This window comes from Triturus cristatus, chromosome 4_2, assembly GCF_964204655.1.
Source record: "Triturus cristatus chromosome 4_2, aTriCri1.1, whole genome shotgun sequence".
Classification (NCBI taxonomy): Eukaryota; Metazoa; Chordata; class Amphibia; order Caudata; family Salamandridae; genus Triturus; species Triturus cristatus.
This window is the reverse complement of record NC_140586.1, coordinates 662,053,882-662,072,560: the sequence shown is the minus strand read 5'-3', so window position 1 is coordinate 662,072,560 and position 18,679 is coordinate 662,053,882. Positions and strand designations below refer to the sequence as shown.

General features: G+C 46.1%; 1 protein-coding gene across 12 annotated transcripts in view; it reads left to right on the top strand.

Annotated features, from left to right (window-relative positions):
- Positions 1-18,679, top strand: part of PATJ (PATJ crumbs cell polarity complex component) — a 1,359,209-nt gene that overhangs the window by 135,717 nt on the left and 1,204,813 nt on the right. For all 12 annotated transcript variants that reach the window (XM_085602445.1, XM_085602441.1, XM_085602446.1 and 9 more), the window contains exon 5: positions 3,679-3,818. In XM_085602445.1, coding sequence (XP_085458571.1) covers positions 3,679-3,818 — 140 coding nt within the window. The remainder of the gene's footprint in view (positions 1-3,678; positions 3,819-18,679) is intronic.

Sequence of the window (18,679 nt, the reverse complement as noted above, 5' to 3'; positions counted from 1 at the left end):
TATCCAACCATTTTTTAGAAGTAGCAAATGGAGGATCTTCCTTCAGTATATTTCCTCTCACCTAATCCCGTTAATAAAGCTGTTACTGCATAACAAAGAGTATATTCACTCCCCACACTTTAATAAGTGCGCCCTACTTTTGAAGCCGGGCTTGTCTTGTTATAGTTAGTCGCGTGCACACCACTCGGTCTCACCATTCACCCCTCCCCTCCCCCCCCCGGAAAGGGGAGCTGCAGTCGAGATCTAAACCAATCTGTGAATGAAAACTGTCTTACTATCCTGCCACCAGGGAGTGACCTACAAATATAGCAGCGGCACTGCAGACTGGCATTACAGCATGCCTGTGCTGGTGAGTCATGAGTGACTCCAAACATATGACACTTCTTCAAGCCCGCTAATGCTTCTCCGGTATTTCATTCAGGTCCGGTGCCTGCTCTGTGAACGGGGACTGCACGGCCCTTGCTTACCCATGCGGTGCGGTAAACGGAGTGTGCTAAAGTCAGGATACATGGTTTGTTTCGAATCCTCTTCCGGCCTTTTTATTTACTTATTATCCATGCTCTCAAAATCCATCGCCAAATCGGGAGAAACGCCAATCTGTCTTTTTTTCTGAGACCTAAAAAGCAGTCATTTTAGCATTTACTGTTATTTCTGCCACAAGCCGGAGTGCAAGGTTCGGCACTTTCGGCGTCCCATCGAAATAACTTTCCGTTATATAGTGTTTCATAAGGGAATGTGTTGTTACCATTGAGTAAAGTGAATGTTGAGCATGGAGGTTCATCGCATGAGATCAATAAGTTGCCATGTTGGATGGTTAGTGATCGTGTTTTGTCAACAAAAACATCTGTCTGTCAACATGACAGATACTTTTTTTTTGTCAATGCACCCCAAGCTGCGCTTTTCCTTTAATAGTGGCGTACCTTTCTTTAGACGTGGTTTGTCTAAAGACAGGGGCGCGACTGCTATGAATGTGAAAGAGCCGCATGGGCGCTAGTAAACAAATATTTGCAATGCAATAAGTCTCGCGTTTGTGAGAGTTTAAGCTGTTGCATTGCCAATAGCTCAAACTCTCGTAAATGCGAGACCTATTGCATTGCAAATGCTTGTTAATACATGTTACCCCTAGGGTAGACCCTAAACAGCCCATAGGACTGGATGCGGTGTATTTAAAACATTTGACATATACTTTTGACTTTTAAATGTCCTGGTAGTGAACAATTCTTAAATGTGTTTTTCACTGCTGCAGTGCCTGTCTCTCCCATAGGATAACATTGGGTTAACTTATTACTTTGAATAAGTTCTAACTTCAAATTGGGAGCAGGTAGCTATGTTGAGATTGGTCTCTAAAGCATTGTAATTTAAAACCCTCTTTAATGGTAAAGTTGGATTGTAGGTCAAAATTCAGAAAATGCCACTTTTAGAAAGTCGTCCTTTTCTTGTCCCAACCATTTGGTGTCTGCAGCCTGTATCCTGGGTCATATGACTAGATGTAGCTAGCAGTTGGTCTTCATGTATTGCTCCCAGACAGTAATGCAGAGGAGGAAGAGGTGTTGGCAGGATCGGCGATATCTAACTTGATGGGAGCGTGGCCGAGCTGTCACCTACAACACTTCACAAAGACTTTGCCTCAGCACACTCACAAAGGGTTTCACACTTGTCTCAGTATACAAGCTGGGGCCAGGGTAGGGAGGTATGAACTAAGACACCTCTGTAGGGGGAGAGCTGTAGAAGCTTCTTTCACTTCAAAGTGGGCACCAGGTATAAGTAGTGGACACTCAAACCCAAATCATGAGTACACATCTGGACCTGTGTTAGAAGAAGGACTACTGTGTTGCTCTGCTGTAAGAGGACTGCTACTCTGCTACCTGAGGACTGGACCTGCATCTTGAACGTAGGACCACACGAGTGACTGCAAGGGTTTGTTGGCTGGCCTCCTGATCAGAGCCTCGGGAACAGAAAAGGCTCCAACCACCTTGACCTCTGCACCTGGACTCAGCCTGCAGTGAGTCCTGCACCGTCGATGCTCTGCCACCAAGATTAAAGCTACTTTGTTCAGCAGGCCGAACTTGGTCTCTTTATCCATCCTGCCCTCCATCGCTGTGTGTCTGAACTTGTGTACTTTATCCCGGTCCAGTGCGACCAGTTAACCCCAGTAGGCCCTTGATTCTTTTAAGCATTATTTTTACCTAAACCTTTGAAATTGCACATCTCCAGTTCTACTGATTACATTTTTGTGGTTTTAGTGTCAAATAGTGTATTACATTTACTATATTTTTCTCAATTAGTGTGGGATTTTTTGTTTTCACAGAATTGCTTTTTGTGTGCTGCATAAACACTTTACACATTACCCCTAAATTAAGCCTGACTATTTTTGTGCCAAGCTTCCAGAGGGTTGAGCATAGGTTAATTTGGGGTTTACTTGTGTTTCACCATGACAGGAATTGTGGTTGCTGCGTATGTAGCGCTCCCCCTCACCCCCCTCCAACCAGTAACCCAATTAACCTACATTATGAATACTGCCATTATGTTTTCGGATGTAATTCCTACTCCAGTGGAACCTCATATTCCTGCAGGAATCGGGATTAAGAGTCATGTGGAAAAGTCCAAACTTCTAATATTTTCTCCAAACACATTTCTTTAGTAAGAAACCGGCAGAGTAAATCTTGGGAAAAGTGTGTAGACGGTAGGACTGATATGTGGACATTTGTTAACAAATATCAATTCCCATGGTAATTCTCCATTCCATGGGTAAAAGCCTGTTATGGTGCAGAGATACCTCACAGGGTAATAAACCCTGCAGTATTGTTAATTCTGAATGCAGCATTACCACATCAATTTACCTCCGCGATATGTAATAAGGGCTTTAGTAAAATGGAAAACATTGGTTTGAATGATATAGAACGTCTATTGAAAACAACATTCCTAGTTCACGTATGTCGATTTCTCATTTTGCATTAAGGCTATGTGAAATTTGTGTAATATATTCTTGCGTAATTATGTGAAAACTTAACGGAAAATGCAAATCTAGCATGTAGCAATATATTGTAGTTTGAAATACTTCACACAAAGACGAATTTCATGCTAGAAAGGACACAAAACAGAAGTGCTGTGTACGACGACTACTTATATTCTAATCATTCACGTTGTTCCAGTGCTCCTGCAATAGGATTTTAAATTGTGTATCATGGCGTAATGGGAAAAGTTGGGGAAGGTCTCATAATGCGATATACTGGAAATTTTGTGAAAATACGGGGGCATAAGAAAGATTTTGTTGGGATCTACTTTGCATTTGTATTGCTGGAACTCTTGTTTATGAGATATGTTACATCTGTGCTTTGATTTCAGAAAGTGCAGCTATATTTTGCTAAACAAAAGCGTTCACTGTTTTCATCCAGACATGGAGCTCCTAACTTATTTAGCTTGAGAATGAAGTGTGAAAATCGCTCTTGGATTCCCTGGGGTTGCAGTGCTCTGAGCTGGCTGTGTGTGCTGGACTCTGCTCCTCTGAAAGTAATGAAGTGAGATTCCCACAGAATTAATTTTAGTTTCAAAGTGCTGAGTTTGTTCCATCAAACAGGAAATAAATCTTGGCCCCTGTTGATGTGTTTTAATAATACTGAGTATGCTGGCAGAACCCTAACAAACCAACCGAATCAATATTACGCTTTTTTTCATTAGGGGAGGCAGATTGAACATATCGATATAAAAAAGCCTTCTGTCGGCGGCCTCGGGTTCAGCGTGGTTGCCATGAAGAATCCGAATTTCGGAGATGGTGGCATCTTTATCAAAGAGGTGCAGCCAGGAAGCATTGCAGACAGGTGAGAATCCATGTAATATTTCTCGACAAAAAGTACTATTAAGGGTGCTACCCTTAAGCAGTAGAAAGGGGTTTTGTATATATAATTAAGGAATGTATCAAACATTGCTTGCTCATGTTTAAAGGGAGTTCTTTATTTTTGTGTCTTCTTATAATGCATTAACTTTTCGTAGGTCTGTATTTTTGCACACTGTCTGATACTCTATTCTATCACTGGCCTGTAAAGCATTTGAGAACACTCCTCGATTGCCTCAATTCACCAAAATGCCTGTGGTAGCTGAAGTGATATCACACAGTCCTGCTAAGTACCATGCATCCGTCAGACTGACGCATTTCAGTGTGGTGCTCCGCATCACCGGACTGTAATGCGTTGTCACGCATATCTGCATAGGTCTCAGATGTCAATGTAGCATTGGAACTGAGAGTGTGGCAGGTGGCAAAGCACTGCCTGTGGCTGCGTGCCCTGCTCCTGCTGCAGGCTTGGGGCCTGCCCTCCAGCTGACCTAAAGCACTGGGCTGGCAGGCTCAGAGAGGAGTGGGGGGCGCGCGTGTGTGTGCGTGTGTGTGTGTTGTGTCACTATAAAACAAATGAATTTTTTGTGAGAGAGGGACCCAAATATGTTAGAGTGCTGTACAAATGAAATAGATGATATAAAAGATACGACACAATGGGGTTCACCCATTTACGATTGACAAAGAGCATTAAAGTAGAAATTACAAGAGTCAAAAATATTGAGTAACAGCGAAGCCATAGGTCAACTGCAGCAGCTTTAAGATCTTCTTAGAGTTAATTATTGCTCAAATGGGTATAATTTCTGATATTTATACATTTCCTTCGTCTTCACTGCTTGATTTTGCTCGCGAAAAAGTGTCACTTATAGTTCAAATGTCACTCCTAATTACACTGACATTATGAAAATGTCACACATAAGCAATCTGAAACCTTGGCAGCTATGTATCACAACCAGACGATTGTGATATCACGTCTGTTACCCACTGACATCACAGGAAGTCACATGATATGACGCCTGACCCAGTTGTCTCCCCAGGAAGTTATGTTACATGACTTTTGACCCTGGTGACGTTACAGGAAGTAAGTTCCGAAGAAACCAAAATTCAATGCAGGTTTGGAGATGGGGGCATCACCCATTAAGGCACAGCACAGGAAGCTGGTAACCTGGTCTCTTTCTTGCAAAACAGGAAAAGCAGGGAAAATCTTGCTCTCAAAACAGTTACAGCATTGGAAATGTTTGCAAATGCCTTCCTCACAAACCTGATGCAGTAACTATGCATATCTCCCTAGCACAAAATTGGAAAAACATGGACAGCAGCTGTCGACCCCTCTCTGACAAACAGTTAAAGCTTAGGAAGCAAGCAGCAGTACAGGCCTCCCTAACAAAAGCTGTCTATCTCCCTTACTTTAAACAGTTCCAGTTTGGGCATTAGCAGTGCTTAGCTGCCTGACAAAATGCAGAGCAGAAAGCATGCAGCAGAGCATTCCTCGCTCCCAAAACAAGCACAGCATGGGTAGAAGTTTGTTGCACAATTCAGTTGAAAAAGAGGGCATAAGTAGAGCAAGCCTAGCTCATAAAATAAGTAGAACACAGGAAACCAACAGAAGTGCACGCTTTCCACACCAAACAGCCACAGCATGGGCAGCAGCTGTGCAATTCTGCCTCGGAGACAGACAGGCAGCTGTGAGGGGATAGGTGTGGTCAGTTGGCAAGTGACACCTGCTCAGATGTGATCCCATCAGCCTGTTCTGGGTTGCTGGCTGTCATTTGTTAGGTGCATGCTTATAATGGTAAGAAGACAGTTGCGGCTCCTCCGCTAAGGCGGAAGAGCATCGTCTCACTGCTTTTAGAGCAGTGAAAAGGAGTAAAAACTAAAAAAAAAGATAATAACAGGGTTATCTTTTTATTGTTGGTTGTTGGGTTTGGGGCGGTGTGGGGCTGGTGGCTTAGGGTGGGAGGAGGAGTAGACTATGCACACTAGGTGTGCATGAATGCTTGGGCGGCTGTAAACGGCCGGCAAAGCAGTCATGCGCACTTTGCATATTCCCTACCAGGTTGTAATGGACAGCCTGGTATGGAATATGCACAGGCTCCCTGTCTTGATCTGAGCGCCGCTCCATGATGCTCAGACCAATCACAACGCTTGACTGCAGCGTTGTGATTTGCTCAGAGGAGTCTGTGTGCCCGGGAGCTTCTCTGCAGCTTTGTCCGGATTGGAGTCAGGAAGAGCAGAGCAGAGCAGAGAAGCGGAGGAGCGATGCGTCCGGCAGAGAAAAGGTAAGTGCGTTTTAAAAAATATATATTTTCTACTCCTCCCACCCCCTCACGTTGTAGTCTCCCGTACCGCCACCCCCATTCCCTACTAGCCGCTACTGTAAAAAGAAAACTACAAATCCCAAAGAAAGTGAAATAAATTCTGGTCCTAACATACAGCCCTAAATTTACCTCCATGCTGGTGGGCTGCGGTACCCACAACCACCTCAATAATGCAAGGACACAATGGTATGCATTGGACTAGAGAATGGTGTGCATTGGACTAGAGAATGTATTTCTTTTGTAAAACAACTGAATATCAGAGTTCTGATTCAGCAACATAAAATATATAGAGCTTATCGGAGCCTTATTTTCCCCCCGGGCCTTGGGACTGCCTTTGTGAATGCTGCAGTTAGGTGCACGAGGGGTACCAAGAAGCAAGGCAAAGGTACAGCTTCTACCTCTGGTGATCTTTAAATGAAGTCCATGACAACACAGAGGTAGAATTTGCAGCGGAAAAAAAGGGTGGAAAGGCAACTGGGTGAGGGTCCTCCACTCTTTAATGAAAGACCATGTGAAAATGTTTAGTGAACATAGGGAACTATTCACAAAACCATCGGATGAAAAGACAGAAATTTGTTCGGTAGGATTTTTCCTACATTTAGAGCAGAATTCTGACTTATTGGGGATTGTTAGACCTGCTTGCTGGCCATAGGCCAAGCAGGGACTACTGGGCCTCATCCATGGGGGTTGGGGTAATTTGCCTCTGATATTCCAGTGTCCACCCTACTATGGCTCTGGTCAGGACCCCTTTCATAGGGCCATGGACACTCAGGGGGTTACTGGGCCCAACCGTGGGGGTTGAGGCATTTTACACCTGATGTTCCGGGGCCTGACCTGCTATGGACTTTGTGCAACTGGGCCAAGTACTGCTGCTGCACTTGACATTCAGGGTATGCATAGTGAATTTAAAATGAGCTGATTGGCTCATTTTCTTTTTCTTACATCGGTGCTCAGGGGCATATCTCAGCCCCTCCCCCCCCTTCACAAGCGCCAATTCGGACGGGAGAGGTCTCGAGCATTTTAAGTCTCCCTTGGCGGTTGTCGGGGGGAGAGTGGGTGGTGGGGGGATGGATACAGGTTAATTAGCACGCGCTCACAAGTCAACATTCTTGCAGCAGCAGCAATAAGTCCTTGGCCAGCCAAATACTCATTTTATGAAAAAAGTATTTTATTTGTACTGCTAACCATCTCAAAGGAAGAATACATAATATACAAACAATTTACACAGTCCTCTCAGAGGTTAAAGCTTTAGTGTTTCTTTGGTGGTTCCCTGCCCCTCCTTGCTCTAGTAAGCATGGTTATTCCCCATTCACTATTGGTAACATCCAGGTTATGTCCCACTAGTTATCCGAGTATCAAGAGTCCACTTTAACTCTAATTTAAAGTCAATAGTGTTCCAGTGCTACAGAGCTAATTTAGCAGCAAGTTCCCCCTGGGCCCCAACAGGCCTGAAATCAGTCTTACCCACGCTGGCAGGGTAACGCATCTGGAGTTTCTGAGTGCAACCCGTCCGTGGGCCCTTGCAGTAGCTGCAGCCAAGTCCAGGTGAGTCAATCAAAGTAAATTGCCCCCCACTCGCCATAGATGTAACATTTGATAGTTTATCACAACATGAACTCAAATCATGTGTGCTAATAAATCTTTTTCGAAACATCAATGTTATTTAATTATAAGCTATTCTGTGTAGCACTCACAAGGAAATCCTTTTATTTAAAGACAGAAAAACAAATTAAACTCGTATACATCCAAATGTTGTGGTTATATGCCCCATATTATACACATAAACCCTCAATTTTCCAATCCTTGGAAGTCAGCCAAATATGGCCCTGGCAGCTGCACTCAACAGGTGCAGAGTCTCTCACTTGTGGTCCCTCTACTGAAACAACCAGAGACTCTTTGCAGCTTCTCCTGCGGGGTAAGTGTCCGGTTCATCTCCATGTGGGAGGTCACTGGGACCATCCTCTTTTGGGATCCCTCGCTTGTGTTATGGTATGCCAGTGCTTCCGTGGTGTCCTTACTTCTCCAGTGGGGGTGGGGGGAGTTTGAGGCAGAACAGGTCACAGTTCCTGGTGCTACCAGTGACCCCCTCCGGCATATGAGGTCACCGTATCTCATGATGCATGGGATCCTGTCCATTCGGCACAGTGAAGTCCTGCATGGCGGCCCCTCCTGGCATACTTGGTTTATCTCACAAGGCTACACCCTTACCGTACAGTGGTGTTTTTTCATGGCAGCCTGTAGGTAGGTAGGAACCTTCTGCATTGTTACCCCCACTTTTTGCCTGGTCCTAAGCTGTATTTTGCCTAGTCTGACTGGGATCCTGCTAATCAGGACCTCAGTTTATCTGTTTTCTCCCTAAATTGGTTCGTCCAGTCCTTGGGTACACCCCAGATTGGAGACTGGGGTACCCTTATAAGTCCCTAGTATATGGTACCCATGTACCCAGGGCATAGGTACCCCAGAGGTTTCCCATGGGCTGAAGCATGTATTATGCCACCCATGAGAGACCATTCAAAATGGAACTACTGGCCTGCCATTGCAGCTTGTGTAAGTTGGTGCATGCACCACTTACTAAAGATATAGGTTTACTATATATAAGGGTCACTGCACTTAAACCCTATTAGTCACCCCTATAGCAGGCCTTTGCAATCCTGAAGTAAGGGTGCTTGGTTCTAAGTGAAAGGGTGCCCCTGCAGAGCAGGACGCCCCTGCAGGAGCAGGACACCCCTGCAGCCTACCAAGTCCATTCTCCCCATATACTATGTAGAGGGGCACCGCATAATTACAAGATGATCATCTCAGAAATGGCTGAAATGAATCCTATCATGTTTGGTATCAAACATGTTTGAATCATTTCCCCACACCGTAAAGGGTGTGGGAGGTATGATTCCAAGCACTGGAAGAGCCCTTCCCGACAGTATTTAGTGTATTGGAAATGGGTGGGTGCGCTTGCCAGCTCCTGAAAGTCTGCATGAGGGGCACATTTGTTGTCCCTATGCATAGTCCAGTTCAAACCAGTTCTGTGAGCCATTGGCTCCTGCTCTGGCGCGAAACTGGACAAAGGACCTGGGAGTAACCTCCCACCTCTCCAGACCCTCCCCTGGGAGGGTCTCCTGAATCTTCCCAATCCTTTCCCTAGGGTACTTAAGGGCTTACCTGGGTGTAGGTCTCTAGATTCGTCGTGGGATAGAATTCAGATCAGACACCACTGCACTTCTACTGTCTGGGCACTCTGGACTTCGCTGGATTTCGTTTGGGCCTGACTTTGTCTCCGTTCCATTCTACTGCATCGTCTGTGCCTGTGCTTTATACAGGAACTTCCAAGGCCTTTGAAGCATTTAAAGACACCTGAAGTAATCTCCCTTGGAGTGAAGGAGTCACTCACCTGCATTTGCAGGCACCGCAACTAAGTCTACTGGTCTGCAGATCGTGAGCTCCTACGGACTCCGTGGGCTCTGCATCACAGGTGGAGGTTTTCCACAGCTCCCAAGGCCTGCTCTACCCTCTCACCATCTTTGAGGCCAGTGTCTCTCGTGGGGCTTGCAATAACCGAACCTCTGTGTACAGCATCCAACTAGCGGTTACAAAGGCTTGTTGGCTTCTTTGCAAGAAGATCTTCGGGTTCCAAGTAGCCCCAACCTCGAGCACCTCCTATGAACAGAATCTTCAGCCACGCCGCATTGTGTGCATCGTGGCCTGCATCTTTTGGTGAGCTGCTTGAGGTTCTCTCGTGACTCCAGTGCCTCCGGCCCGTGGGTCCACTTGAGGGTCACATTTGTTTCTTTTGGTCTCCCATGATTGCCCCGGGGCCTGCCCTGACTCCCCTGCCTTTGGTGAGTCCCCTGGACCTTGCTGGCCCCGACGTTGCTCCTTCTTTGATTCCTGTGTGGCTTGCCTTTGCCAAGGCCTGTTGGTGCTGCTGCCGGACAGCGACCCCTCAACACTCGACATCGTTCGTGGGACTGCTCGTGCATGGCTCCTGGTCCTCCTCAGCGTCGCCTGGTCCTCACAGCTGCAGAGTTAAGGTCGTCTTCATCCATCCTGAAGCATCCAACATCGGAGGACATTCTCTTCCAAGTTTCCTGGTCACCCCTGAGTGACCTAGACTGTCCTCCTTGTTTTCAGGTACTCCTCTTCAAGAATCCACATTTGGATTCCCATGGACACTTTCTCCTCTTCCAGCAGCGGCAGAAGTCCTTGATTGGGTTCGACTGTGATTTCTGACACCACTTCACATGTATGCACCCGGCTTCCCTGGTGTAGGTAACATGGGTCCTAGGGTATTCACGGGTGGGGTGGCTCTCCAACCTTCTGTTTTCAACGGGTTTCTTCAGGGTTCACTGGGAAGGGTCCTTATTCTTTAAAAAATCCAACCGCGACTTGCACATAGACTTGTACGGAGCACGCAGCCATGTTCCCACACTGCACACGCTCTCCGTGGGGTCCCTATCTACTTACCTTGGGTGGTTCTGTGGGTCCCCAGCAATTCTAGGTCCTCTCCACATCGTACTGACTCGAGTCGTGGTTCTTATACCACTTTTTTAGTCTATGGTTTGGTCCCCCCCTGAGGCCCCTGTGTATTTCGTGCTATTTACTGTGTTTCTTTGCTAATGTATTGTGTGCATTGTGTTTATATCCATGTAGTAGATATTGGAACGTACTAGAGAGTATTATATGATAAATGCATATTTTTATAAATACTTGGTGTTCTTTTCACTTAATCTATACTATAAGATTGTATTCTGGTCAAACAAGCTGCTTTACACTCCTGCAAGACTAAGACTGAAGGCTACTCTCCACCGCTCCCACTTAGAGAGCTTTCTAAGGTTGTCGAAGACCTCTTAAATCACCATAAGGGTTGTCTGGACTGGTGCAAGGTGCCTACTTACATTAGTCGACATCATATGCCAGGCCAGCTTCTCACACCCTCCTGGCATCCGGGGTCACCAACTTCTTCTCTACTCACGGGCATCGAACCCAATCAGCGTAGAAAAAATGCGCAATTCGTGGCGGCCCTCTCTTGGCATATGGGGGGTGCTGACTCTGTCCTGCACACGGGCAATAACCCGATCAGTGCAGCAGCCATTTCCTCACAACTCGTAAAGGGAATCCACTCGACTTGGTTTACCAGTTGAACTTGCTCTCTCCAATGCTCCTTCTTCCTCACAGGGCACACTGGTCTTGGCAAGCAGGTAGGCACTGGTTCTCCAGTCTCCAGGGTAGATGGTCTTGGTTTCCCTGGTTGATGTCCCCTCACCCAACAGGGAGATTAGCAGGCTTTGGCCCCCAGTCCTGGGCACCGGCAGAAGTCTTGGAGAGCTCCTCCTCCTCACACAGCTGCTAGGGAGATGACAGTTTTTGGGTCTTAAGCTCCCCTTCTGATAGTCCATTTCCAGACACTATAGTGGTTGAGGGTCTGGGTCTTTGAGGTTTTATGTTGGGAAACTGCGTCTTTTGAAGTGTCCATTCCTCTGCACTCTCTTCCTCTGAAAAGTAGTCACAGCAGGAACCGTTCCAAAGTTTCTAGCCCCACACCATAGGCCATTAGAGTCAGTAGAGTTCATACCTGAAAAACAGCCACAGTGATTTGTGTATCAAAATATTAGTCCAGGGTCCCCAGCACTACTCTGTATGATTCACTTATGAGCACCATCTCCTTCCTGAAATGTGCCCAGGCCCTTTCCTTGTGACCTCTCAATGAATCAAAGATTACCCCTTGAAGTGTACAGGGGAAACCTGGCTCTGCCGCCCCAGTGTGGGTCCCACCCAGCTTACAGGAATGCAGCAATACACAAATCTGTCTATGAAATTGCACTACCTCTTCATGTCTTCACCATGCAGGCCTGGGTCTCCCAAAAATGAACGCAGTCTTCGATGCTATGTAACATTCACAGGCCAACTTACATCCAGTGCATGTATAAAGCATAAACACATTGCAAAGCACTGTACCTTCCATCTTCTGTGCCACTCATAGGCACACATACACCCAGCACACTTATTTAAAATGCAGGCACTGCTCAGAACTTTTTCCTTTCTGTACTGTACCATTCATAGGCACACCTATACCCAGGGTGAATTAGACACACAGCAGCAGAGCTTTAAAATGAGGGAGCTTGACAACTGCACTCCAGTGACACAGTTTAAAAAGGACCCGTTCACTCCTACTTATCATTACACCGTATGCTGCCACCACAGTGTTGTGCTGCTGAACTCCTAGTTAAGATGGTAGCCTTCCACTACTATGAGATGAGCTCCTTGGGTGCTCCTCCTGGTCCAACAAGATCACAATCTGTGAGCAGGCCTGTGTCATGGCATACACCCATGATCTGCGTTTGGCTCTGACAACAAGGATCAGCATTAGGGATCCAGACATTAGTACAGTTGGATACTCAGGGCAGAGTTGCATGTCCATTACGATGCAGTGGACTTTTCTGTCGCAACAGCTCTGCTTCCTGGGCAAAGTACACCCCGTCAGCTCTTGATTCTGTGGTAGCTATGGAGAGCAGTCACAGACTTCACAGGGAAGAAATATGTGGGGTGCTCGAGCTCAGAACTCCAGAATTATAGAGCAGTGTAATAAATGATTGTCTAAATCAGTGCTCTACTTTTAAAATGAAAAGTACTTTAAACTCTTCCATGCAGAGGATGTCCTGGAGCCATCAATCACAGCAGTGCTTGTGTGCTGTGAACGGCTCCAACATGTCCTGGCGCTAGAGGCAGGAAATTCCTCTGGTGTGGGCACCGAAGGGATTTCCTTTTACTATTTTCAGCCTCAGTTGCTGGGGAACAGCTTCCCCAGCAACAGAGGCATTTTTTTTTCTCTGCATTGACGATCGATGCACATGGTACATTGACGTAATTATAGAGAAAGTGAATTTAAAATTAGCTGATTGCCTCATTTAGTTTTTTCTACATCAGTGCTCAAGAGCAAATCTCAGCCCCCGATCGCCAATTTGGACAGAAGAGGGATCATTTCCAATGACACGTTTCCCCAGTGGATCCTTGCTTGAGGATCACCACAGGAGAGCGATTTTCAAGCAGGAATCCACCCAATAGACACCAGGGACTAACTCTGAGGTAGGCAGCGGCCCCCCTGGCAAGTGGCTAATTCTCCCCCATTCCCAAAAATCTTTCTGCGCTGCCCTGGGGGCAATTTGGAGGCAATGACCTCCAATCTGCCCCCAGGAGGAGAGAAAGACCACTAGACAGCAGGGGATGTTTTTGATAGAAATATGGGTAGGGGCAAACACTAGCTACCACGGAGTTTTTTAACAAAATTATTGCCACAAGGGGGTCGGCCCACCCACACATCGGGCCTAGTCTCCACCTCAAAAATTACCTCAACTGTCTATCTGCCACCCCTGGGAGGAATAAAAGAGGTCTTTAACTCCAGTCTTCCACCTTGGGGTGGGTATAAAGCCCACTAGACACCATGGAGGTTTTTTTGTGCCATATAAAAACAATGGATTGGAGGGTGTTTAACCACAATCTGCCCCATGGGGTCAGAAAAACTGTTGTGCCCATTTCTGGACTAGGGGCAGGGCATGATGCCTGGGTAAGCCACCCCATCCACCTTTTTTGTTATATTTGAAAATATTTCCCCCCTGGTGACTAGAGCCTCTCTGTTTCTTAGGGGAAGAATTTGAGTAAATATCCTCAATCCTCCCCAAGATGCAGAATGACTGCATCTATTCTGAAGAGGAAGCACGGTGTGATGCTTGGGTGGGCCGCCCACACCCCTGGCAGGAACAAAGTGTGGGGGCAGTTTACCCAGGCATCACACCATGCTCCCGTCCCAGAATAGGGGAGGGGGCGGCTCACCCAGACATTGTTCCATGCTCCCACTCCAGAACAGGTGCATCAATATAGCTAGTCCTTGAGGGTGAATAACCAAAATCTTTCCCCAATGGACAGAAAGACCATTACACACCAGGGATTTAAACATCGCATCAATGCAAACAAAAGGCGAGGGTGACCTACTCTGGCATCGAACCAACACTTCTACCCCAGAATGGACAGTAGAGCCCCCCCTCCCCAGGCACTAAAGCATCCCATCCCTATGACAAGAGGGACCATTTTGATTCTTGTGTTTTTTTTTTTTTTACATATGGGTAACAGAGTGGGGCTAAGTCCTAATATTGTCCTTCTTCTATGATGAAGGGCTGCACTTTTCGGACTTGGGTCAGCTGACGCCTGGGAAACCTACCAAAACCAGGCATTTCTGAAAACTAGACACCTGGGCCAGTCCAAGATGATGTTCCTTGTGTGGATTCCATGACAATTTTTTTAAACACAATACTCTGCCTGTCCCAAACTTTGACTAAAATGACACATTTTCCTTGTGTTTCTGGGACGTAAACTTCCAAAAACCGCAGGAAGCCACAAAATTCCTACTGCCCTGTGTTCCTCATTTTGTCCAATAAAAAAAATGCCACCCCACTTGTGTGACTGGGCCTAGCACCCATGTTACAAAAGGCCCCAAACCGCAATGTGGAGAAATATGCATTAAGGATAGCTCTGGTGTTAGAGCCCGGGCTCAGTGGCCACACAGGGAAACCTACTGAACGCAGAAATTTGTGAAAACTAGAAATCCCGGGGAGTCCTGAGATGCTGTGCCTCCCATGAATCCCACAGGAAACAACCTTTACAACGCAGTCATTACATCGCACTAAATTTACAACGCAGTCATTTCATCGTGACATCCTTTACAACGCATGTCACTACAACGCATGAATTACATTGCATGTCACTATAACGCATGACACTATATCGCATGTCACTATAATGCAGGCATAACATCGCATGTTCTTACAACTCATACCATTACAACGCATAGTACCCCTACACTATCCAACACTTACCCTACTGTTGCACCCCCTGGAGTTAGAATAGTAATTTTTACCCCTACACTATCCAACACTTACCTTAAATGCAATGTAATGGTATGCGTTGTAAAGGTATAATGTGATGTAATGGAATGCGTTGTAAATGTAGTTTTAAAAAATGTATTGTAGTGGTATGTGATGTAAATGTATGCGTTGTAAAGAATGTTGCGATGTAAAAACTGCGTTGTAAATGTATGCGTTGTAATATCATACATTCGAATCCCACAACATATTCCTACCCATAATGCTGTGCAAATCTCAAACGTTCACTAAAATTGCACATCTTCTGTGCATTTATGTGATGAAAACTTCAAGAAACCACAGGGATCCACAATATTCCTACCACTCAGCGTTGCCCTACTTGAACCGATGAAAATGCTACCCCACTAGAGTGACTGGGTTTAGTGCCCCGACAGGCACAAATCAAACCAGGACCAATGAGAGTCACCACAACTTGCAAAAAATGTGTCCGTTTCCTCTACAAAATTGTGATCTGTCCATATTGTGTTCTGGGGCTTTTCCCGCCAAGAGCACTAGTCGTACCCACACAAGGAGGGTAATATTTTTATCAGGAGACGGGGGCAGTATAGGGAGAGGGGGTAAATGCTAGTAAATTTGTGGCTCCCTGCAGATTCTAGAACTTTCCATCACAGAAATGTGAGGAAAATGTTTTTGTCAAAGTTTGATGTTTACAAGGGCTTATCAGTAATAAAACCTGGTGAGAGCCACGCAAACCTCCCAACCTTGGGTATCTAGATTTTAAAAATGTGCAGCTTTGCTTTGTTTCCCAATGTGCTGTCTGAGCTAGGACCCAAAATCCAACAGCTACCCGCTTTGCAAAAAAAAAAATCTATTTTTAGTGGAAAATTCTGATCTGTCCATGTTGCGTTTTGGGGCCTTTCTTGTTGCGGGCACTAGACTAACTCACACAAGTGTGGTATCCTTTTTAAAGGGAAGCTTTAGGGAACACAGAGTAGAAGAAACATTGTTATTACCAAATTAATTTCTCTTCATTTGTGCCTTCCAAATGTAACCAGTATGTAAGAAAGACAACATTTGAAAAATATTCTCTGCATTACATGCTAATATAAGTACCCACAAATTCATAGATGTACAAATTACCACTTTTTCTAAACTCAGCATCTGGTGCACATTTCAGAAAATATAGGATTCCTTTCATATCCATTCTTCACTCTTATGTTTTGCCATATGAATTGCTCTCTACTCTGTACAGAGTGAAAAATCATTGTGGGTGCAGATCAGTTGTTGGCCCTGGGTACCTCTGGTTCTTGGAGAACCTACAAGCCCTACATATCCATCCGACCATAAGTATTTAGCAGAGATACCAGTATATTGCTTTTGTAAATCGCCCATTGTGACAAGAAGTTACTGATGAAAACGTTGTCACAATGCCTATTTTTCCTACTCATTTTCAATATGTTTTTATTTCAATGGTTAATTTCTTTGGGAAACACTTGAGGAGTATACACAAATGACACCATGCTTTATACAGAATTCCATCTACATTTTTGAAATATATAACTTTCTGGGATCACTTGTGGGTTTCACACCTGTTTCCACCACAAACTGAAAGTAGGTTGAAAGCACAAAAATTAGGGAAATTCAGCTTCTCTTTGAAAAATGGTAAAACTATTGTAACAAAATTTGTTTTTGATATAGCTCTGCATGTTCTTGAAAGCTGGGAAGATGGTGACTTTAGCACAGCAGACCTTTTGTTTATGTCATTTTTTGGAAAAAATTTGACACTGTTTTTGCGGAGCCCTTTTTTCCTATTTTCTTCTAAAAAACAAGAGTCCACAAACCCTGGGTATCTTTAGAATCCCCAGCATGTTACAAAAAGGGATTCAAATTTTACATGAATACCTTATGTGGAGGAAAAGGTTATGGAAGCCTCAGCGCAAACTACCCCAAGTAGCCAAAAAACTGCTTAGCATTCTAGGGGGGAAAGCCCTAGTAGCGAAAAAGGTTAATTCACATAAAAAATAAATAATACATATGCAATACTGGTCAGGTGGAAATTAGTGAACTGGGCGCTTGGGGTTAGGTGTGTTTCGGACAGCTATTCTATTCCTCACTACTTGGTTCTAGGTAGTTCTCCTTGTAGACGAATATTCGTAACCGCATTAATTTAAGTAGGGGTGCACATTATCACCTTCATGAGTTGTCTTTATGATTTGAGACCTCTGACATCTGTCACTGCTCCCCCGCGCAGCTCCACCGTTAAAGGTCTACCCTAGAGCCTGAACTCCTTACAGGTAGGTGTTCGAGGCCCTCCTCCATCAGCAGGCGTTTGCCTGCACCTCATCCCTGGTGGTCTAGTGGAAGAGCACCCTGCTCTTCTTCTATTCGCTCTGTGTCCTCTGTTCTCTCTTGCCTCTTTTCTCTCTTCTCTGCCTCTTTCCTCTTCTCTTTTGCCCTCTTTCTCTATTCTCTTTTCTTTTGCCCTTTTCTCTTTTCTTTTGCCCTTTTCTCTTTCTTTTGCCCCTTTCTCTTTTCCCTTTTTCCTCTGCTCGCCCACTCTTCCCTGCCACTGCTTCCCCCACAGCCCCTTCTCCCAGCATGTTGCTCCCGCCTCACAGCTGATCGACGACCTCTACTTAATGGCGGCTGCTGGTGCGCCAAAGGCGCCCCTAAGGCAAGCACGTCTGTGCCCGTCCGCGACCAGCTCCTGGGACCCTGGTTCCCCAACCCCCCGCTGTTACAACCCCAGCACCCTCCACACTCTCAACCCTGGATGGAGTAACAACTGCCAGCTCTCCACGCCGAACAAAGCCCAAGGCCCGTTCTCATGCCGTCACTGCTGCTGCACCTTCACCCACCTCCGGAGCCCAGTAGCAGCCCACAGCCCTCTGGATGCCACTGCACACAAGCCACTGAACGTCATACTCCTCAACGTACGCTCCCTGCACAGACACGCCGTAGAAATCTGGGACCTCCTCAACACTCACACACCCAACATTGCCTTTCTCACAGAGACCTGGACCAACTCCAGCTCTGCACCCGACATAGCAAACCGCCATCCCCGACGGATGCAAGATCTTGACAAAAGACCGCCCCACCTGCCCAGGAGGAGGCCTCACCATCATCCACAAAAGCTCCCTCCGATTGATAACTCCCGACTCGGACGATGCCCTGCCTCCCCATGGAACACATCCACTTCCAGATCCAGACCAACTCCAGAACGATGCTCCGCAGAACACTCGTCTACAGACTGCCTGACCCCCGTTCTCAGTTCACCACCTTCATTGCCGACATCATCGCACCTCCACAGACTACATACTACACAGAGACCTGAACTTCCACCTGGACAACCACGACAACCCAACACCACTGCCCTCCTAGAGAACCTCACCAACATAGGACTGAATTAACTTGTCTCCACCCCCACTCACACAGCGAGACACACTCGACACCGTCTTTGCAGGAGGAAACAGCATCTTCTTCAGCCACACCACGGAACTGATCTGGACTGACCACCACTGCATCTATTTCTCCTTTAGTAAACCCACCGCACACAAGCACGCGCGCCAACTCCCACGCAGAATTTGAAACAGTCTCCGAAGAACACCGCACCTCACCTCTGCCCGCACCTGCGCTCCACTCCCAACTACGATGGACTCCAACAC